Raw genomic sequence first — 23,670 nt, 5'->3', positions numbered from 1 at the left:
CATGGAGATGTCACGGCTATCTGGAGCGTCCAATGGGCACTGTGAGTGGAGCTGGCCCTTCCTGCCCATGGAAGAAATTCAGGGTACAGAGGTCTGGGAAACACTGGGAACACACACACGTGTTCCTTAAAGACACAGCTCCATGATGCACAACTCATAGTCACTGGTTCTCAACACACGACAGATGCCATCCCAACCTGGAAAGCTGATCCGTTTGGCTTTAGTTAAATCAATGACTACAATCTTACCCTTGCCTAAATTCCTCGAAAGTCGGCCTGAACGCTTCCTGCACCTTTTTTTTTTTTATTATGTTATGTTAATCACCATACATTACATCATTAGTTTTTGATGTAGTGTTCCATGATTCATTGTTTGCGTATAACACCCAGTGCTCCATGCAGAACGTGCCCTCTTTAATACCCATCACCAGGCTAACCCATCCCCCCACCCGCCTCCCCTCTAGAACCCTCAGTTTGTTTCTCAGAGTCCATAGTCTCTCCTGCACTTTCTATTCTGTGAAACAGAACAATGACATTTTCCCCCAGGTGCAGGACAAAGGGACACCAGGATTCTGTTTTGTCATCTGAAATGTGTATTTGGACCTTTTCCAGAGTTGCTGTGTGAATTTTGGCCCAGCACAATGGCCCCCCGCCAGATCTGGTGGGCTGGTCGGGGCAGAAATGTAGGATGCTCAAGGCACCTGTACCCAGCCGACTCGGGAGCCTCCGCAACTGCCTACGGCAGCTGCTCTCCAGGAAGTCCGGGGGCAGTTTCGGGAGGGGGGGTGGCAAAAGAATGACATAACTCTGGGTGCGGGGACCAAATCTGGGTTTGCTTCAAATCCAGAAGGGATTCCCTGTTCGGTGGTCTCCAAACTGGCTTGCCCCTGTCAGCTTTCAATGGCTGGGGCGGTTTTCCTGTGAAATCACTACTGACTTTAAATTCCTTCCTCCAGAACCAAACAAGCAAAAAAAGAAAGGGAAAAAAAAGCACACCACTGATATTTACACGCTGCATGGGTCCTGTTGCCCTGTAGTATGTATATAACATAAATGAGTCAGTGTTTCATGTTCTCATAACAAAGTAGCTAAGTTGACACCTCCATGGATGTGTCCTTCCATCAGGGGAAAGCAAACCTTGGGGTTAACTCCATCAGTAGCCTACATTAAGTCAGTATCTATTACTCATTCATATGAAATACACTTTATTATTTCTTTAATACTTATTTAATTTATTGTTTATTTATTACTTATTTACTATTTAATTATTTAATCAGAATATCTCACTTAAAAATTCCAATGCCAACACCCCCTTTAGACTTTCCGACCAAGACATACATCCTTTTCTCAGTTCGATTGTGTTGAACTACAGAATGAATAACAGGAGATAGAGGTGAAAGTCTCCTTCCTAGGATAAGATGAAGAGGTATGGGAGCCTGGAAAGAGTAGCCCTTGATGCCCCATGTCTAAGGGAGACGGCGCCGCTAAGCCGCATCTGGCCAGTTCTGCAGACCCTAAGGACAGCTCTGCCAGGTACCGAGCCTGGCAGAGGTCCAGCCGCAGCCGCCCTAGGGGCTGAGATGGAAGAGGACAGAGCTATCTGGCATCCTTGGCCCCTCCATGGGGGGAGCCCTGTCAGCCCCACCTTCTATCCTGCTGCGCTTTATTCCTATTGTCCCTGACTCTCGGGCTTTCTCTCAGGACTGGGGCAGACCAGGAGGGATGCTTTCCGCTATTTGGATGAAAGCCCAGTTTTCTAGTTTTCCATGCATTTTTTTGTCCTTGAATCACAAGGAGCAGTGACTGGACCCCTCTTCAGGATGCACAGTGGGTTTCTGGGCACCCAGTTTTCTCTCCCCTTGAATCATCATTCCTCCACAGGACTGAGTTATTATTGGCCATACCGTATTTACCTTACAGAAATATGTCCTTTTATGATGGGACATAAATATGAAATGACAGTGTTCTAGCATACCTGGTCACTAACACGGCAGGATGAAGCCGAATTCCAAAAGAATCCCAAGGCCTAATCATGTCCTTAAAGAGAATGTTCTAAGGGATGGTACAAACCTTTAACACTATTTAGCAATCTCTTCGGAGAGGGTCTGTCTCTTATTTACCGGAAGATGTAGTATATGAGCTTCCATGGTTTTGCTTTTGTTTTGTAATTTCAAATTGTATATAGTCAGGAAATATTGCATTCATGGGCAATCAATTTATTTTGATTGATAAAAAGGGGTTAATAAAAACCCCCTTAGAAATAACAAGAAAGGGCAGTAATATATCTCTCATAGTGCCTTCTTTCATGGTGCATAAAGAGAGCAAGCTTCTTTACTTCTCCTCAATAAGTCTTTTCCTTTATTTTCTATACCTAGTGAGTCATTTATAACCCTTATTACTTCCAACCCACACACAGTCATATTTCCACATGCAGGGGGTTCCCCTCGCTAGGTCGTGAGAGCCGAGAGGCCAAAACACCCTATAATTTATATGAAAATACATGCCAAAAATGGATTATCAAACGTAAGCAATGTGACTTCATACACTCGCAAATAAAAGAAATTTAGGATGAAATAGAAAACATCATGCTAAAAATTCAATCTATTGTTGAGACATAGCGTAGCACAGAGAGTACGCTGGTGTCTGGCGCTTGGCAAACATTGCCAAGTGATTAGGAGCAGAGATAAGTTAAGATGAGATACAATTAATACTTCCATTCAAACAGAAAGCTATTATTGACTTTATAAGGCACAGTTGTGGGTTTTTAATATTTTTATTTTTTTACAGCACCTGTGAAGAAAATGCAAAACGACAGACCATGAAATGCTTGCCTTCTGTACGTAGCAAGGGTTCACACTTACGTTATGGGATGGATTGGGGCACAAACATTGTATAGCATCATATACATCTCTAATTTGCACTGGTCATAAAGTCTTTCAGTATTAAATAATTATCTATTGTTGGTCACCCCTGAAGGGCACATTTACAATGCCAGGAAATAATTTAGGGAACTGGCTTAGATCACAAAATTCTCCACGTAGAGATATTATTTTGAAAGTTGAAATATGGTGGGTTATTTTTTTTTTTCCTCAATGAAGTATTCCTGGATCATTATAAAGACTGCATTTAGAGAAATCTTACACCAAGTCTTGCCATAAAAGAAAATAGAGCCTGAGCTAAAAGGGCACTGGAGCAAACCCATGACCCGCAGGAAAACAAACATGCGCTGATCTTCTGGAGAGAGGTGCATCTCTCAGATTTGAATCCTCTAGGAATAAAACAGCCTGTCCACAGTGAGAGACCCTTACAAGTTGCCTGTTCACGGTAGAGTTGAAGACCAAGGCTGACAACGAGGGCCAAGAGATAGGAAAGTTTGTCATTCCACTTAACATCCCAGCAACAATAAATGTCGTCAGCTGATAGCAGCCCTGAAAAGGCAAGAGGCCATGGCACCTCTCTTGAAGGCCTCCTGGCCACGGCTGGAGCAAATAACACGTTCACTCATTCATTGGCTTTGTTCTGAATCCCACCCTGGGTCCTGCCTGTGCTGGGTGGTGGGGACATAGAGATAAACACACTCCTAGAGCTTCCAGAGAACGGAGGGACAGCCACTGAGTTCACGGATGACAGATCTACATCTACTCAGAGAACCTTCCACTTTGTAGACAATTTAATGTTTCTGAATGGGTGAATAGGTGCACAAGCAAGCGAGCCTCAGTCGCCCATCAGTACTGAACCTTTGCCCTTCTAGTTCTGACTTTGTGATGTGCCCAAAAATGGTCTCACTTGTAAGATGGCTTCTTTCATGGACGGAGAGGAAAGCATCATCAAGGCTTCCATATGAAGCACATATTCCATGTTAATTCACCAAGATGAACTTTTGTCATATGCCAGCTCTATGCAGAAAACATCCAAGTCCAGATGGACGCAGATGGGAAGATAGGGACAGCATGACAGAAAGAAGGTGGCTTCTGTGAAGGACCAGGCCAGTCCCCACAGGTGGAGGGGAGGTCCCATGGGAGAAGATGGACAGCAGCTGTATCTCGAACAATGAGGAGAAAGAGAAAGGCAGGGAGAGAGAGGCCAGACATGCACAAGGCCCCTGGTCAGTGAAGGGACCAGGCAGACCCAGGCTGCTAGGGCAGGAGGGACACAAGGAGGCAGAGACCTGCCAGGTTCTCAGGGAGGAGAAAGCCTCTGACCACACACTCCCATGCATGAGCCACTTCTGGCACACAGGTGGGAATGCAGAGTAAGGATGTACAACAGAGCTGCACCTTGCAAAGGCCACCTCTGGGGGCCTGCACTTTACAGCAGGGGGCCTGGAAACTGAGCTGTGAAACCAAGGCCCTTGGGGTGAATAGCAGACTGGAGCCCTTGGGGGGGAGGGTTTCTTACTTGTTTGATCCAACTCGCCTGGTTTTCGGGAAGACCTGCAGCTTAATAAGGAGGCTTTCCACAGGAAGGAAAGGCTACAGGGCAGCAAAAGGGTAGGCCATCCAGATGGTGCTGTGTCAGAAGTCAGGGCTGCCACCCAGGCGTTCTGCAGCCCTGGGCACTGCGCGCAACGTGTCTGAGCCTGGTTTTTTTATCTGAACACAAAGATGGCCCAGCAGTGTTGCTGTGGGGATTCACTGACATCAGGGATGCCAGACGGATTGCTCTAGGCTCCAGGGCCTGTGTCCAGCTGCAGGCCTGTCCCTGGCCAGTGGAGAACAAGCACTCTGCGGGGGGGGGGGGGGAGTACAGAACCCCAGTCGTAAAAAAGAAAACTAACCCCTTGCGGCCCCTCTGAGACAGTTCAGTCGACATCTGAACAACAAGAAACAAGCCATTGCAGATTAGGGGGAAGTGTTTCCAGGCAAAGATGATGACCATTAGTGTTATAATAATATCTAAAAACTGCAGATTTCAAAGAAAAAACATAACCCTATACTAGTGCCCAAGGAAGTGTCAGGAATTTCTTTTAATAAGCAGGCAAGAAGGAAAAGAAGGGACATTTATTAAACACCTACTATGTGCCAGGCTCTGTGCTAGAGGCTTAATATGTTTTGCCTCTTTACATCCCAGCAAGATAAGCAGAGGTAGTAATTTTTAAAAGAGGTCATTGGAGGGACCTTGAAAGGGAGGATATTTAAGTCAATGGAAAAACAGGCATAGCTTTGCAACAAAACTGTTACTCAACCCCCTCCCTACAACACCACACACACATACACACACACACACAGACACACACACACGTCTCCCTTGGCCAGGCTAAGCTGAGCATGTTTTTCTTTTCTTTTTTAAAATATATGTTTTATTTATTTACTTTTAGAGAGAGAGTGCATGAGTGGGGAGAAGGACAGAGGGAGAGGGAGAGAGAGAGAATCCTAAGCAGGCTCCATACCCAGCGCAGAGCCCGAGGCGGGGCTCGATCTCATGACCCTGAGATTATGACCTGAGCTGAAATCCAGGGTCAGACACCTAACTGACTGAACCACCCAGGCCCGCCCTGAGCATGTTTTTCAAACAATCTGCAGCCACTCCTTGAAGCTCCCTCTTTCCTGGAAGGCAGGGGACAGGAGCAAGCTATTTTATTCCTACTGTACAGATGGGGAAACTGAGGCTCAGAAATGAACAGTTGCCCCAGTGTACATCACTAGTTAGGTTCTGCAGCCATAAGCAAACCAAAGCTCCAGAAACATCCAGCACTCAGATGGGGACAGACCAGAGGTGGTCAGGCAGCTGCAGCGAGCTGACCACGTACTGTGCATCCTGCATCATGCCCGCCACTCTACAGACAGTATCTCACCGAAAACTCACAGCACCCCATTGAGGTAGGCACCTCTCTTAGCATTCCACCTTTATACACTGAGAGGGATGGGGAATGAGAAGTTAAAGCAGCCTGCCTGGGAGCTGGAGATGAGCGGGGTGGAACTGGAACTCAGGTCACCTTCCTCCTGAGAGCCATTTCCCTGGAAGGCAGTGTGCAAGTGATGGTAAGTGGTGCACCGAAAAACACTTCACTTTTACTATTTAATATATTTACTTTTTGTTGTGGTAAAATATACATAACATAAAACTCACCATTTTAAACATTTTTAAGTGTACAGTTCAGTGACATCAAGCGACCATCACCACCATCCACGTCTGGAACTCTCCACGTCTTTCTAAACTGAAGGTCTCCACACATGAGCCACTGATTCCCCAGTCCCCTCCCCCAACCCCTGGAAGCCACCATCTGTCTGTCTTGGCGAGTTTGATTATTCCAGTACTTCATATAAGTAGGATTATACTTTGTCTTTTGTGACTGGCTCATTTCATTGAGCATAATGCCTTCAGGAGTCCATGTTGTAGCAGGTGTCAGAATGTCCTTCCTTAAGGCTAAATAATATTCCATTGTATGGACGGACCACATTTTATTTATCCATTCATCTGTCTATGGACACTTGGGTTCTTTCCACCTTTTGGCTACTGTGTCTAGTGCTGCAATGAACATGGGTGTTCGAGCCCCAGCTTTCAGTTATGTTGTGTTATGTACCCAGAGGTGGAGTTACAGGATCATAATTTTATTCTTAAGTTTTTGAGGAAATGCCATATAGTTTTTTGTATGTTTTTAAGTTTTTATTTAAACTCTAGTTAGTTAACATACAGTGCAGTATTGGTTTCAGGAGTAGAATTTAGTGATTCATCACTTACATACAACCCTCAGTGCTCATCATAACACCCCCTTAATGGCCATCCCCCATCTAGCCCATCCCCCACTCACCTCCCTCCATCAACCCTCAGTATGTTCTTTAGCGCTAAGAGTCTCTTATAGCTTGTTTTCCTCTCTGTTTTTTTTTTCTTTCCGCCTTCCCCTGTGTTCATCTCTTTTGTTTCTCAAATTCCATATATCAGTGAAATCATATGGTATTTGCCTTTCTCTGACTGACTTACTTTGCCAGACTGTTTTTAATAGTGCTGCACCATTTTACATTCTCACCAGCAGTACTCAAGGCTTATAATTTCTCCACATTCTAGCCAACACTTGTGGTTTTATGATAGGCCTCCTAATGCGTGTGAGGTGGTATCTCACTGTGGTTTTGATTTGCATTTCCCTGATGATTAGTTGATGTTGTACATCTCTTCAAGTGGTTATTGGCCATTGTATATCATTTTTGGAGAGATGTCTATGTAAGTCCTTTGTCCACTTTTAATCAGGTTGTTTGTTTCTCTGGGGTCCAGTTGTAGGTGTTCTTTATGTATTAACTCCTTATCAGAGACATGATTTGCAAATATTTAATCCATTTTGTGGGTTGCCTTATCACTGTGTTTATAGTGTCCTTTGATGCACAGAAGTGTTTAATTTTGATATAGTCCAAATTATTTTTGTTGTTGTTGACTCTGCTTTTGGAATCATATATATGCAAGAATCCGATGTCATGAGGATTTTCCAGTTTTTTTTCTAAAAATTAATGTATTTGCTTTTGTATATTAAAATGAGCACTATAAACATCATTTAACAGATGTTTTATTTTTATTTTTAGTTTAAAAAATTTACGACATTAAACAAATATACCAAGTTAAGTAATAGCAGAGTTTTGTATACATCTTGTAATTGGTACCCAAATGCTTGGTGTTTGGTAAATAGTGTATTACACTAAATTGCAGTCTATTAGATATATCTATTTCTGTACACAGTGTTAAAGAAAAAATTATTCATGACACTTGACATGAAGGTAAGGCAGACTTTATTCAGGGGGACCACTGTGACAGTCTTTTTTCTAATAGTTAATGTATTGTGACAGTTATAGGAACTACTATATTGGAGTTTTGCAGTAGGGGAGGAATAGGATCAATTCCCAATACAAAGCAGACTGGGAACTTATAGCCAAGGAGTGTGATGCGGGCAGGGGAAGGTCGGTGGGTGAAAAATTACTAGGAGGAAGCATCTGGGGTGAGGGACAATTCTTTCTAAATCAGCCTAACGGGATTCTTGCCGAAGGCAGGCCGGGTGATCAGACATCACCTGGGGGAATGTGGGGAATGAGGAGCCCCATCAGATATTGAGGCTGATCTCGTGTCAAGGATAGGGGATTCTGGCAAACTGACTTAGCAGGATTCTTGCTTAAATTGGACAATGCAGAGACTAACATGGAAGCCCAAAAGTCAGGGACTAGTTGAGAAGAGAGTTCAGGGGAGCCTAAGCGCAGTTTGGTCAAGCAGAGTATCTGTCACTAGATTGTAGGCTAAGCTTTCCCTCATGACCCAACGGTGGACTCAGCATCTGAAAGAGCAGCGCCAAGCACAAAGACCAGTGGTACTGAAATCAGACGACAAGGCACATCATTTAATCTAAACTGCAAGTCCGAAAAAAAAGTTTTTAAGGTAGAGGTAGTCATAGAGGTTCATGATAGCACCTTATTTTCAATTCTGAAATGCAAACAGTTCTAAAAATTCATTCTTCCTAAGTTTTGTGCAAACTCACATAAATATGAGACTAGTTAAAGCCGCTGTATATCCCACTTAGGGTGAATATTTGTGAACATTCACACATTTTGCCACAGAAATATTGTGTTTGATTATAGGATGTTATCCCAGGCCCTGCTGAAGGTGTTTCACACGATATATACACTGCCCTTCAAAAAAACAAAAAACAAACAAACAAAATCCTAGGGATTCTTAATTCCAAAAACACATCTGGCCCCAAGGTCCCCCCCCCCGCCCCAGTTTATTGAGATATAACTGGCATAGAACATTGTAGAACTGTAATGATTTGATATACATTTATTTATTATATTTGATATATATTTATATTGCAAAATGATTACCATAATAGGGTCAGTTACCACATCTGTTACCTCACACAGTTAATTTTTTTTTTATGCTGAGAACTTTCAAAATCGACTCTCTTAGCAAACTGAGGTAGCTGAGCTACCTAACTCGCCAAAGATCCTGCGGCAAGTAGCCCAAGGGAGGGGGGCTCACTCGTTTCACCAGAATGGTTCAGAATTGGGCAGAGCAACCAAGGACGTCTTCACTTGCAGCAGGACACTCGATGACTCAAATAACAGAAACACAGCCAGAAGTCTGGAGACTGGTAGGCACTTAGTTGTGGGTTGGTTCAGAAGCTCAAAGTGTTCGGGCCTCGGGGCTTTCTTCCTTTCCAGCAAGTTTCCCGCCAGCCGTCCTCATGGGGGCAGGAAGGCTGCAGCAGCCCCGGGAAGCTGACGCTTGGGCAGGAGAGGACGCAGCGCCCACGCACCCTGTCTCTGTCCACCACTCTGTCCCGGCGCCCTGCCCTCCGCAGACCAGCTTTACTCCCCGCTGGCCACAGCTCGGTGACCTGCCGCCGCGGGCCAGCCACTGACAAAGTCTCGGCTCAGACAGGTGTTTATTCATAGGAGTGCCTTACGGCCCGGTCTGGGCAGAGATGCCTGCTCCGGGCCCGGCTCCCTGAGGACGCGAGCGCAGCGGAGCCACGGGCGGCGAGGCCTCCACTTCCCCTCTGCAAAGCCCTCCAGCCTGCCGAGAAAGCCCCCGCCCAGGGCAACACCCGGCCGGGGACCCGGAGCCGCCCCACGGCCCCGGCCGCCCGGAAGTGAGGCCCTCCTCGGGACTACAGCTCCCAGAGACCCGCGCTCCAACAGTCGCCCACGCGGACTGGCTCGCTGCGCCATCCATCAGCCACCAGCCCTAGGAAGACGCTGCTGACGGCGCTCAACGACCAATGACGACAGCGAAGAGGCGGGAGCTTCCCCCAGCCGATCCACCGCCTGTAGACGAGGCGTGGCCAGACGCTAAAGGAGTAGGTTCTTTGGAGTGGTCGGAGAGGTGACAGCCTGGCCCTCCGCGAAAGGATGACCTGGGACAGAAGCCCCCTCTTGCCCAGAAGACTCTGGTCTTCACTGCGCGGGCCTGCAGCCCCCGCGGGGCCACGCCCAGGCGGGCTTCTCCCCGTCCCCGTCTTTCATTGGCTCCCCCGGGACACGTGGGGAAGGAGGCGTGGACATAGTGGCTGGGACCGGCGTCCGGCGTTCGGTGGGGATGAGAGGCCCGCGGACTCGGGCTTGGGGCCGCATGGACACCCTGGTGCCGGCTCGGTGGCGACGGCGGAGGGCGGAGGAGCTTCAGGTTCCGGGGGACGCGGTGAGCCCCCCGGGGCCTGGGCGTGAGGAACGGGATGGCGGAGTCCCTGGGCATGCCCCATTGGGCCTCGCGTCTCCCCGGGGGCCTTCCCGGGAGGAGGCCCGGCCGGGGTCGCGCCCGCGCCCTCCGGGCGGGGTGGGTGAGGCCAGGGCCAGGGGGCGGGGTCAGGGGCGCGGCCGCGGCGCTGCCCCCCTCTGCCCCCTTCCCCCCGCGCCTGCGCGGAGATGCGGGAGTTGGAGCTCTTGTTCCCCACTGTCCGAAGGAGCGGACCCAGTGTCGTTCGCAGTGTCCCTGACCCTAGCGCGGGCTCGGGGTGTGCGCGCTGCGCTCCCGAGTCGCGCCCCCACGTGCAGGCGGCGGACTGGGCGGGGTAGGGCTGCGGGGTGAGCAGACACGCCTGGGTGGAGTGCTTTGGGCGGAGAGAACTGGGTGAGGTGAGGTGACTGGTGGTGGGGGCCCCCGATCAAGGTCCGGCGGGAGCTGGACCTGCGTAAGACTGGAAGGGAAGCCTTTTAGGGAGCTGGAGGAAGTCCCGTCGGGGTGGAGCAGCGCTCTGTGACTTCCACCTTTGCTTGCGAATTGGCTGGTTCTCACCCCACCTTTATTTCTCGGTTCCTTGCTAAGAGCACCAAGGAGCCGCCAACATACCCAACGTTTGAGTTCTTCTGTTTCTTCTGCACCTACAGTCTTGATAAGCCCGGAATCTGCCCCCTGAGTTAATGCAGGCACTGTTTTCTCAGATGTTTTGCACAGCATAACAAAAGTGGCTAGTCTCCTTCCCTGCATGAGCTTCCTCACCCCCCCACTGCCTGACCACGAAGCCACTGTCACTTAAGGCCCTGTCACAGAAGCACCCCACTTCCAGGGTCCATGTTACCAGGGCACAGGTTAAGCTTCTGTAACGGAGGCTTCAAATCACATTGGCTCCAACAAGGTGGAAGCTTGATTCTGCTGCTCATAATGTGTGAAGGTGAGCAGTCCAGAGCAGTGGAATGGGGACCCTAAATACAGGTATGGGGCTGGTGCTACCAGATCAGAGACATCCAGGGACCCAGATTCCTCCAGTCTCCTGGCTCCTGTAGTCCCCAGTGTTGTCCTCTTTTGCGAGGTCAGCGCTAGGTCATCATTACATTGCTCACATTCCATACACTGGGAAGTAAATAGTAAAGTGACATGATCATACTGACATTTCAAGAGCTTATTCTGGGAACTCTGGGGAGAATGAAGGGTATGGTGGTCAGAGTGAAGGCAGGGAGGCAAGGAGTGTCTGAATTATGAGAGGTGACAGGCTTGGACAGAGAGGACAGTGAGACAGTGAATGTCAACAGAAGGCTCTGTATGTTGCAGGAACAATGCACAGGTCTTGCTGATGGAGTGGATGTGGAAGGTCCTGGAAGGGGAGGAGTCTGGGCTGGCTCCCAGGGCTGTGACTGGAGCACCTGGGTGGGCAGTGGTGCTGTTACTGAGAGAAAATTGGTGTGGAACTGCAGGAGAAAAGGAGCTCTGCTTGGGACACATGCATTTTCCGTCTTTGGGACGGTTAATAGAGGTTACAGATACTGCTAGGCATTGAGTGGTTACCAGGTGGATTATCTGAATTTCACAATAACCTGTTACTGTTGCCAGATTACAAGTGAGGAAGCTGAGGCACAGAGAGGTTAATCAGCTGGCTTGAGGATACATAGCTAGTAGGGAAATGGGGCTTAGACCCCACCGTCTGCGTCCAGAGCCTGTCCTCTTAGCTATGGGGCTCTGTAGCCTCCCACATGGGGTTTCGCAACAAAGTCCTAAATTGGCCATAAAATGATGAAAAGTGTGATGCCACAGGCTGTCAGGGACCAGGCACCAGAGGTCATTATTTTTTTTTTTAAAAGATTTTATTTATTTATTTGAGAGAGAATGAGATAGAGAGAGAGCACATGAGAGGGGGGAGGGTCAGAGGGAGAAGCAGCCTCCCCGCCGAGCAGGGAGCCCAGTGTGGGACTCGATCCAGGGACTCCAGGATCATGACCTGAGCTGAAGGCAGCCGCTTAACCAACTGAGCCATCCAGGCACCCCAGAGGTCATTTGATCGGAGAGGAAGAAAGGCTTAGAAGAGAGACCTTGAATGATCTTTCAGATTGCAGTGCTGAAACTAAGTGCCCAGTTTGAGGCTGCAGTACTTCCCTGCTGTTACCCAGGAGTAGTGAGTTCAGTGTCTAATTGCCAAGGTGTGTATGGCCTCTTAATCTTGTGTGTAAGGTGTGTCAAGGTGTGTAAGTCCTTGTTTATATTGTGTTCTGCCTTGGTCTTTGTGATCTGATAATCTAGACTGAGTTCAATAAATTATCCAAGTCCTTGTCCCGAGTTTTCTGTTCTCTCTCTCTCTCTCTCTCACACATACACACACACACACACACACACACACACACGCCCCCTTCCAGAATTTGGTATATGGAAAGTGCAGCCCATTTCCTACCTACAGATTAGTGACTCTACACCCTGTCCATGAGAACCACCAGTGGAGTTTTAGAAACTGCAGCTGCCAGGACCCATCTCTGTAATAGCTTCACAAGTGATTCTCAGGCAGAGCCAGAGGCAGCCACCTCCTGTAACCCCCCAAGGGTCCCGATTGTGGGAAGGGCACCTTATGTAGTGATGTGTGGAAGTGTTGGTAGAGTTTATCATTTCTGTTAGGTAGACAAGTTCTGTCTGTGTGTAGCAAGCAGTATTCTAGGCTCTGCAGAAAGAAGAGTGAGATCCTTGGTTAGATTGACCCTGACACCTGGGGGCATCCAGCGCTTGGCTCTCTCAGGCCCCCTGCCCACGGCACAGTCACCACACTACATGTTCCAGAAGGAAAGCGCATGCCCGGGACACCTAGAGTCATGCATACTCAGCCTGTACCAGCCGTGAAGATGCTCTTTCCAGACGACCTCTATAAAAAGCAAGTTCTCTGGGAGAGCAACACCGCAATGTCTGGGCTCACAGTCAACTTGGTATCTTTTCCGGTTTCCTCTGGGTTGATCCAAGATCCCATTTTCCAGCTTTTGATTTCTAGGGATAAGTGGCCATTTCCTCTATTGTAATTTCCTTTGAATCTTGTCAATATCCAGTAGAAATAACATATCAGGATGCATTAATGAATTGGCTGTTGACAGGCTTTTTTGCTTATCACTTGTTTTTTCTTTTTAAAAACATTTTCACCTTAGTATTTCTTTTTTGATATGTACTTTTTTTAGTTAATGAAGTATAATGTACATACAGTGTTACATTAGTTTCAGATATACAGTATAATTATTCAACAGTTCTGTATGTTAGTGCTCATCACAGTAAGTGTACTCTTAATCCCCTTTATTTCACCTTTCCTCCCACCCACCTCCCCTGTGGCAACCACCAGTTTGTTCTCTTTATTTAAGAGGGTTTTTTTGGTCTCCTTTTGTTTGTTCCTTTGTTCTGTTTCTTGAATTCCACATATGCAAAAGCATATGGTATTTGTCTTCTTCTGACTTATTTCACTTAGCATCATATCTTCTAGGTCAATCCGTGTTGCAAATGGCAAGACCTCATTCTTTTTTTGTGGCTAAGTAATACTCCATTGTGTATATATACCACATCTTCTTTATCCATTCATATGTGGATGGACACTTGGGCTGCTTTCATATCTTGGCTTTTGTAGATGATGCTACTGCAAACATAGGGGTGCATGTATCTTTTTGCATTAGTGTTTTTTATTTCTTTGGGTAAATACCCAGCCATGGAATTACTGGATCATATACTAATTCTATTTTTAATTTTTTGAGGAACCCCCATACTGTTTTCCACAGTGGCTGCACCAGTTTGCATTCCCACCAATGGTGCACAAGGGTTCCTTTTTCTCCATATCCCCACTAACACTTGTTATTTCTTGTATTTTTTATTTTAACCATTCTGACAAGTTGTAGTTTTGATTTGCATTTTTGTGGTGATTAATGATGTTGAGCATCTTTTCATGTGTCTGTTGGCCATTTGTATGTCCCTTCTTTGGAAAAATGTCTATTCATGTCCTACCCATTTAATTGAATTATTTGGGTTTTTTGTTATTGAGTTGTATGAGTTCTTTGTATAGTTTGGATATTAACCCTTTATTGTATATATCATTTGCAGATATCTTCTCCCATTCAGTAGGTTGCCTTTTTGTTTTATTGGTGGTTTCCTTTGCTGTACAAGAGCTTTTTATTTTGATGTAGACTCAACAGGTTATTTTTGCTTTTGTGACCCTTGCCTCAGGAGACATATCTAGTAAGAAGTTCCTACAGCCAATGTAAAAAAGATTGCTGCCTGTGTTTGCTTCTAGGATTTTTATGGTTTCAGGTCTCACATTTAGATCTTTAATCCATTTTGAATTTATTTTTGTGTATGATGCCAGGAAGTGGTCTAGTTTCATTGTTTTGCATGTAGCTGTCCAGTTTTCCCAACACCATTTGTTGAAGAGGCTGTCTTTTCCCCATTGCATATTCTTGCCTCCTTTGTCATAGATTAATTGACCATATAACTGTGGTTTTATTTTTGGGTTCTCTAGTCTGTTCCATTGATCTCTGTGTCTGTTTTTGTGCCAGTACCATGCTGTTTTGAATACTAGAGCTTTGTAGAATATCTTGAAATCTGGGGTTGTGATCGCTCCAGTTTTGTTCGTCTTTCTCAAGATTGTTTTGGTTATTCGGGGTCTTTTTTGGTTTCTTACAAATTTTAATATTATCTGTTTTAGTTCTGTAAAAAATGTTCTTAGTATTTTGGTAAGGATTGCATTAAATTTATAGATTGCTTTGGGGTAGTATGGACATTGTAACAATATTGGTTCTTCCAATTCATGAGCATGGAATATCTTTCCATTTCTTTGTGTCATTAATTTCTTTCATCAGTTTTATAGTTTTCAGGGTACAGGTCTTTGACCTCTTTGGTTCAGTTTATTCCTAGGTATTTTATTATTTTTGGTGCAATTATAAATGGGATTGTTTTCTTAATTTCTCTTTCTGCTACTTCATTATTAGTGTATAGAAGTGCAACAGATTTCTGTATATTAATTTTTTTTAAATTTTATTTATTTATTTATTTTTTTATTCTTATGTTAATCCCCATACATTACATCATTAGTTTTAGATGAAGTGTTCCATGATTCATTGTTTGTGCATAACACCCAGTGCTCCATGCAGAATGTGCCCTCCTCAATACCCACCACCAGGCTAACCCATCCTCCCACCCCCCTCCCCTCTAGAACCCTGTTTGTTTTTCAGAGTCCATCGTCTCTCATGGTTCGTCTACCCCTCTGATTTCCCCCGCTTCATTCTTCCCCTCCCGCTACCTTCTTCTTCTTCTTTTTTTTTTTCTTAACATATATTGCATTATTTGTTTCAGAGGTACAGATCTGAGATTCAACAGTCTTGCACAATTCACAGCGCTTACCAGAGCACATACCCTCCCCAGTGTCTATCACCCAGTCACCCCATCCTTCCCACCCCACCCCCCACTCCAGCAACCCTCAGTTTGTTTCCTGAGATTAAGAATTCCTCATATCAGTGAGGTCATATGATACATGTCTTTCTCTGTTTGACTTATTTCGCTCAGCATAATACCCTCCAGTTCCATCCACGTCGTTGCAAATGGCAAGATCTCATTCCTTTGGATGGCTGCATAACATTCCATTGTATATATATACCACCTCTTCTTTATCCATTCATCTGTCGTCGGACATCTTGGCTCTTTCCACAGTTTGGCTATTGTGGTCATTGCTGCTATAAACATCGGGGTGCACGTACCCCTTCGGATCCCTACTTTTGTATCTTTGGGGTAAATACCCAGTAGTGCAATTGCTGGATCATATGGTAGCTCTATTTTCAACTTTTTGAGGAACCTCCATACAGTTTTCCAGAGTGGCTGCACCAGCTTGCATTCCCACCAACAGTGTAGGAGGGTTCCCCTTTCTCCACATCCCCGCCAACATCTGTCCTTTCCTGACTTGTTAATTTTAGCCATTCTGACTGGTGTGAGGTGGTATCTCATTGAGGTTTTGATTTGGATTTCCCTGATGCCGAGCGATATTGAGCACTTTTTCATGTGTCTGTTGGCCATTTGGATGTCTTCTTTGGAAAAATGTCTGTTCATGTCTTCTGCCCATTTCTTGATTGGATTCTTTGTTCTTTGGGTATTGAGTTTGATGAGTTCTTTATAGATTTTGGATACTAGCCCTTTATCTGATATGTCATTTGCAAATATCTTCTCCCATTCTGTCGGTTGTCTTTTGGTTTTGTTGACTGTTTCCTTTGCTTTGCAAAAGCTTTTTATCTTGATGAAGTCCCAATAGTTCATTTTTGCCCTTGCTTCCCTTGCCTTTGGTGATGTTTCTAGGAAGAAGTTGCTTCGGCTGAGGTCAAAGAGGTTGCTGCCTGTGTTCTCCTTTAGGATTTTGATGGACTCCTGTCTCACATTGAGGTCTTTCAACCATTTGGAGTCTATTTTTGTGTGTGGTGTAAGGAAATGGTCCAGTTTCATTCTTCTGCATGTGGCTATCCAATTTTCTCAACACCATTTGTTGAAGAGACTGTCTTTGTTCCATTGGACATTCTTTCCTGCTTTGTCAAAGATGAGTTGACCATAGAGTTGAGGGTCCATTTCTGGGCTCTCTATTCTGTTCCATTGATCTATGTGTCTGTTTTTGTGCCAGTACCAGACTGTCTTAATGATGACAGCTTTGTAATAGAGCTGGAAGTCCGGAATTGTGATGCCGCAGGCTTTGCTTTTCTTTTTCAACATTCCTCTGGCTATGCGGGGTCTTTTCTGGTTCCATACAAATTTTAGGATTATTTGTTCCATTTCTTTGAAAAAAGTGGATGGTATTTTGATGGGGATGGCATTGAATGTGTAGATTGCTCTAGGTAGCATTGACATCTTCACAATATTTGTTCTTCCAATCCATGAGCATGGAACGTTTTTCCATTTCTTTGTGTCTTCCTCAATTTCTTTCATGAGTATTTTATAGTTTTCTGAGTACAGATCCTTTGTCTCTTTGGTTAGATTTATTCCTAGGTATCTTATGGTTTTGGGTGCAATTGTAAATGGGATCGACTCCTTAATTTCTCTTTCTTCTGTCTTGTTGTTGGTGTACAGGAATGCCACTGACTTCTGTGCATTGATTTTATATCCTGCCACTTTACTGAATTCCTGTATGAGTTCTAGCAGTTTTGGGGTGGAGTCTTTTGGGTTTTCCACATAAAGTATCATATCATCTGCAAAGAGTGAGAGTTTGACTTCTTCCTTGCCAATTTGGATGCCTTTGATTTCTTTTTGTTGTCTGATTGCTGTGGCTAGGACTTCCAATACTATGTTGAATAGCAGTGGTGATAGTGGACATCCCTGCCACGTTCCTGACCTTAGGGGGAAAGCTCTCAGTTTTTCCCCATTGAGAATGATATTCGCTGTAGGTTTTTCATAGATGGCTTTTATGATATTGAGGTATGTACCCTCTATCCCTATACTCTGAAGAGTTTTGATCAAGAAAGGATGGTGTACTTTGTCAAATGCTTTTTCTGCATCTATTGAGAAGATCATATGATTCTTGTTCTTTCTTTTGTTAATGTATTATATCACATTGATTGATTTGCGGATGTTGAACCAACCTTGCAGCCCAGGGATAAATCCCACTTGGTCATGGTGAATAATCCTTTTAATGTACTGTTGGATCCTATCGGCTAGTATTTTGGTGAGAATTTTTGCATCCATGTTCATCAGTGCTATTGGTCTGTAATTCTCCTTTTTGATGGGGTCTTTGTCTGGTTTTGGGATCAAGGTAATGCTGGCCTCATAAAATGAGTTTGGAAGTTTTTCTTCCATTTCTATTTTCTGGAACAGTTTCAGAAGAATAGGTATTAATTCCTCTTTAAATGTTTGGTAGAATTCCCCTGGGAAGCCATCTGGCCCTGGGCTTTTGTTTTTTGGGAGATTTTTGATGACTGCTTCAATTTCCTTAGTGGTGATAGGTCTGTTCAGGTTTTCTATTTCATCCTGGTTCAGTTTTGGTAGTTGGTACATCTCTAGGAATGCATCCATTTCTTCCAGGTTATTTAATTTGCTGGCATAGAGTTGCTCATAATATGTTCTTATAATTGTTTGTATTTCTTTGGTGTTGGTTGTGATCTCTCCTCTTTCATTCATGATTTTATTGATTTGGGTCATTTCTCTTCTCTTTTTGATAAGTCTGGGCAGGGGTTTATCAATCTTGTTAATTCTTTCAAAGAACCAGCTCCTAGTTTCGTTGATCTGTTCTACTGTTCTTTTAGTTTCTATTTCATTGATTTCTGCTCTGATCTTTATTATTTCTCTTCTCCTGCTGGGTTTAGGCTTTATTTGCTGTTCTTTCTCCAGCTCCTTTAGGTGTAGTGTTAGGTTGTGTACTTGAGACCTTTCTTGCTTCTTGAGAAAGGCTTGTATTGCTATATACTTTCCTCTCAGGACTGCCTTTGCTGCATCCCAAAGATTTTGAATAGTTGTGTTTTCATTTTCATTCGTTTCCATGTATTTTTTAAATTCTTCTTTAATTTCCTGGTTGACCCATTCGTTCTTCAGTAGGATGCTCTTTAGCCTCCATGTATTTGAGTTCTTTCTGACTTTTGTCTTGTGATTGAGCTCTAGTTTCAAAGCATTGTGGTCTGAAAATAGGCAGGGAATGATTCCAATCTTTTGGTACCGGTTGAGACCTGATTTATGACCTAGGATGTGATCAATTCTGGAGAATGTTCCATGGGGACTAGAGAAGAATGTGTATTCCGTTGCTTTGGGGTGGAATGTTCTGAATATGTCTGTAACGTCCATTTGGTCCAGTGTGTCATTTAAAGTCTTTATTTCCTTGTTGATCTTTTGCTTAGACGATCTGTCCATTTCAGTGAGGGGGGTGTTAAAGTCCCTCACTATTATTGTATTGTTGTCGATGTGTTTCTTTGCTTTTGTTATTAATTGGCTTATATAATTGGCTGCTCCCATGTTAGGGGCATAGATATTTACAATTGTTAGATCTTCTTGTTGGATAGATCCTTTAAGTATGATATAGTGTCCTTCCTCATCTCTTATTACAGTCTTTGGTTTAAAATCTAATTTGTCTGATATAAGGATTGCCACCCCAGCTTTCTTTTGATGTCCATTAGCATGGTAAGTGGTTTTCCACCCCCTCACTTTCAATCTGGGGGTGTCTTTGGGTCTAAAATGAGTCTCTTGCAGACAGCATATCGATGGGTCTTGTTTTTTAATCCAGTCTGATAGCCTGTGTCTTTTGATTGGGGCATTGAGCCCATTTACATTCAGGGTAACTATTGAAAGATAGGAATTTAGTGCCATTGTATTGCCTGTAAGGTGACTGTTACCGTATATTGTCTGTGTTCCTTTCTGGTCTATGTTGCTTTTAGGCTCTCTCTTTGCTTAGAGGACCCCTTTCAAGATTTCCTGTGGGGCTGGTTTTGTGTTTGCAAATTCCTTTAGTTTTTGTTTGTCCTGGAAGCTTTTTATCTCTCCTTCAATTTTCAATGACAGCCTAGCTGGATATAGTATTCTTGGCTGCATATTTTTCTCATTTAGTGCTCTGAATATATCCTGCCAGTCCTTTCTGGCCTGCCAGGTCTCTGTGGATAGGTCTGTTGCCAATCTAATGTTTCTACCCTTGTAGGTTACATATCTCTTCTCCCGAGCTGCTTTCAGGATTTTCTCTTTGTCTCTGAGACTCGTAAGTTTTACTATTAGATGTCGGGGTGTTGACCTATTTTTATTGATTTTGAGAGGGGTTCTCTGTGCTTCCTGGATTTTGATGCCTGTTTCCTTCCCCAAATTAGGGAAGTTCTCTGCTATAATTTGCTCCATTATACCTTCTGCCCCTCTCTCTCTTTCTTCTTCTTCTGGGATCCCAATTATTCTAATGTTGTTTCGTCTTATGGTATCGCTTACCTCTCGAATTCTGCCCTCATGATCTAGTAGTTGTTTATCTCTCTTTTTCTCAGCTTCTTTATTTCCCATCATTTCATCTTCTGTATTACTGATTCTCTCTTCTGCCTCATTTATTCTAGCAGTTAGCGCCCCCATTTTTGATTGCACCTCATTAATAGCCTTTTTGATTTCTACTTGGTTGGATTTTAGTTCTTTTACTTCTCCAGAAAGGGTTTCTCTAATAACTTCCATATTTTTTTCAAGCCCAGCTAGTATCTTTAAAGTGATGATTCTGAACTCTAGATCTGACATTGTACTAATGTCCGTATTGAGTAGGTCCCTGGCAGTCGGTACTACCTCTTGTTCTTTTTGTTGAGGTGATTTTTTCCGTCTTGTCATTTTGTGCAGAGGAGAATAGATTAATGAGAGAACAAAATGCTAGCAGAGTAACAACGTCCACAGAAAATATACTCTAAACAAATCAGAAAAGACCTGAAGCAGTGGGAAAAGAAAGGGAAAGAGAGAAAAAAGAAAAAGAAAAAAAAGAAAAAGATAAAGATAAAAACAAAAACAAACAAAACAAAACAACAACAACAAAAAAACGAGAATGTGATCAAATATGATCAGGCTGGTATATAGATCCGTGCCACACACTAGATTTGGGGTGTATTTTGGTCTTTTAGAAGAAAGTGCCTCCCAAAATTTTAAAGAAAGAAAAACTTATATATGTACAAAAATAAGGGTTGATATGATGAAGGGATGGAATATGACTGTAAAGATGGAAATTATAAAAAATTTTATAAAAGGAATTGATAAGAAGTTGTTTGAAAAAAAGAAAGAAGAGGATTTAAAAAAAGAAAAAAAAAAGGGAGAGGATGTGATCAGGCAGGGGAATAGAAAACACCATATACTAGAGATTTAGGGTATATTTTGATCTGTTAGAAGAAATTATCTCAAAATTTTAAAGAGAGAACAACTTATATATATAGGCCAAAAATACGGGTAACTACTATGAAGGGATAGAATATGACTCTAAAAATGAAAAATAAAAAAAAATTTTTTTTTAAAAAAAGGGATTGATAAGATGTTGGTTGAAAAAGGGAAAAAGAAAAATTCAAAAAGAAAAAAAGACAGTTAAAAAAAATTAACTTTGAAAGACTACAGAATCATGGTAAAAAAGCCATGGATTCTATGTGCAGTAGTCCCCTACAGCTGGAGTTCTGCCGTTCTCATTGATGGGTAAACTTGGTCTTGGCTGGCTGTTCTCGCTGATCTTCTGGGGAGGGGCCTGTTGCCGTGGTTTCCAAATGTCTTTGCCGGAGGCAGAATTGCCCCGCCCTTGCCCCCTCCCGGCTAAGTAATCTGCTCAGGTTTGCTCTTGGGGGCTTTTGTTCCCTGCGAGCTTTCCGTACAGCTTTGGAGGCGGAGAGTGAAAATGGCGGCCTCCCAATCTCCGCCCCGGAGGAGCCGAGAACTCGGGGCCCCGCTTCTCAGTGAGCCCCCAGAGAAAAGCCGTCAGTCACTCCCGTCTCCCCGGTCTCCAGCCGCACTCCGTGCTCACCCGGCCTGTGACCGCGCGTTTCTATCTCTGGCACCGGACCCCGGGTGGAGTCTCCAAACCCAGCAGATCCCTGCGGCGCGCTCCTGCGCGGCTCCTCCCGGGGGAGGAAGGTGAGTCTCCCCGGATCTGCCGCTTGTTGGGTCCCTGCTGGAGGAGCAGGGGCCCGACTGTGCCGTGGATCACGGTTTATGGCAACCCCGAGCTGAGAGCCCGCGCCTGGGCTCCGCCTCTGCAGCCGGCTTCCCTGCTCCGATACCTGGGAGCTCTGCCACACTCAGGCACCCCCGGTCTTTCTGTGACCCCGAGGGTCCTGAGACCACACTGTCCCGGAGGGTTCCACCCCCCGCTTAGCCACCAGAGTGACGTCCCTCAGCGGAGCAGACTTTTAAAAGTTCCGATTTTGTGCTCCGCGGCTCTATCACTTGCCAGAAGCGGCCGCCGGAGGCCCCTCCCCCACCGTCTATCCTCCCGAATATCGCCTCGGATTCACTTCTCCGCACGTCCTACCTTCCAGAAAGTGGTCGCTTTTCTGATGAGAGAGTTGTTGCTCTTCTTTTCTTCGATCTCCTGTTGAGTTTGTAGGTGTTCAGAATGGTTTGATCCCCATCCAGCTGAATTCCTGAGAGGAGACGAAATCCAGGTCTCCTGCTCCTCCGCCATCTTGCTCCGCCCCTCTATATTAATTTTGTATCCTGAGACTTTACTGAATGTTTCTGATGCAACTGTGGAAGTTTAGAAGTGAGTAAATTATGAAGTTCCAATCTACCATTTTCACCAATTTTTGATATTATGAATAGTTGCCTCTAAAATCAAGAGCTGAGGATATCTTATATCCACTCTGCTCTGTTTTATAACTTTTAGACCTGCTTTTGCTAATACTTGAAAAATTATCCAGTAAATTTAGCTAGTAGTCCTTGTCAGCAAAACCACTTAGACATGTTGATGGCTTTAATTCCATTCAAGTAACCCTATGGGGTCTAACTTGTAAAGAGAGAAAATCCAGAGTTAAGTTTGCTTGTTTCACCTTGTAGGATGTAGATTTTATAGCTCATCTGCTAAGCAAGATCCCAACTGTGAGAACCTAAGGGGTATTGGTGGTGGTGCTGACCTCAGCAAAACCCTTCACTCTGCCTTTCTTTTTTTTTTTTATTTTTAAGATTTTATTTATTTGACAGAGAGAGAGCACAAGTAGGCAGAGCGGCAGGCAGAGAGAGAGGGAGAAGCAGGCTCTCCCCTGAGCAGGGAGCCAGACGTGGGGCTCGATCCCAGGACGCTGGGATCATGACCTGAGCCGAAGGCAGCGGCTTAACCGACTGAGCCACCCAGGCGCCCCTCACTCTGCCTTTCTGTGGTCACTCTTTTCATTCAAGATAATTGCAACCCATGCCTCAAGAAACAAGTTAATTAGTTCTCTCACTCATTTGTAGTTTTAAGGTTCATCTGTTGAGCTACTTTTACTGTCTGTTCTACTCAGTTTAATTGTATTCAGCCATCTTCCTACCTAGATGAAGGGAGCTTACCAATAATTCACCTTTGGTTACATCTCTGATATACATGTTCACGCTGCCACCTGCATATAGCCTCGATCATGTCTAGTTTTTGGCAGATTTCCTTACATACAACACACAAAAGTCAAAATGAGGTAACGGTCACTTGGTGGGGGTACTTGACCATGCTTGGGGGGCTCCGCAGTCATGGCTGGAGGACCATGATGTGGCTTCTGCTTCTTCAATTATCAGATGCCCAGAGTTGAGCAAGGCATGTAGTAGGTGTTCAGCAAATACTTTCTGACTGGTTAGCATGTTGGGGGTGGGTGTGTGTCCAGCTGAAAAGAAACAAAGGGAGGATTACACTAATGCATAAAATCCTTGGTGCTTTCAAAGTATCATTTACTTAGGGAAAACTATAACTCAGCTGGCAAAGCCCCAGCACTGTGCCCCATCATCACCCTCACGGTCATGACTGCGGCTCATGTCTTTTCGATTTCTCTCGTGTTTATTATCAAAACAATGTTGCTTAGCTGCTTTTTTTCTTTCAAGTGTACAAAGAAGTGATTTTTTGGTAAACTTGCAATTG

The 23,670-nt window shown here is 44.6% G+C and overlaps 1 protein-coding gene across 1 annotated transcript in view; it reads left to right on the top strand.

Moving 5' to 3' along the window:
- The first annotated feature begins 9,995 nt into the window (after window positions 1-9,995).
- The window catches only part of C6H10orf143 (chromosome 6 C10orf143 homolog), a 43,962-nt gene continuing 30,287 nt past the window's right edge, over window positions 9,996-23,670 (top strand). Inside the window, exon 1 of the mRNA XM_044916628.1 lies at window positions 9,996-10,112. Within this exon, the coding sequence (XP_044772563.1) occupies window positions 10,011-10,112 (102 nt within the window). The 5' untranslated portion in view covers window positions 9,996-10,010. The remainder of the gene's footprint in view (window positions 10,113-23,670) is intronic.

Source organism: Neomonachus schauinslandi, chromosome 6, assembly GCF_002201575.2.
Source record: "Neomonachus schauinslandi chromosome 6, ASM220157v2, whole genome shotgun sequence".
Lineage (NCBI taxonomy): Eukaryota > Metazoa > Chordata > Mammalia > Carnivora > Phocidae > Neomonachus > Neomonachus schauinslandi.
The sequence above is the reverse complement of the archived record's forward strand: the minus strand, read 5'-3'. Positions and strand labels throughout refer to the sequence as shown.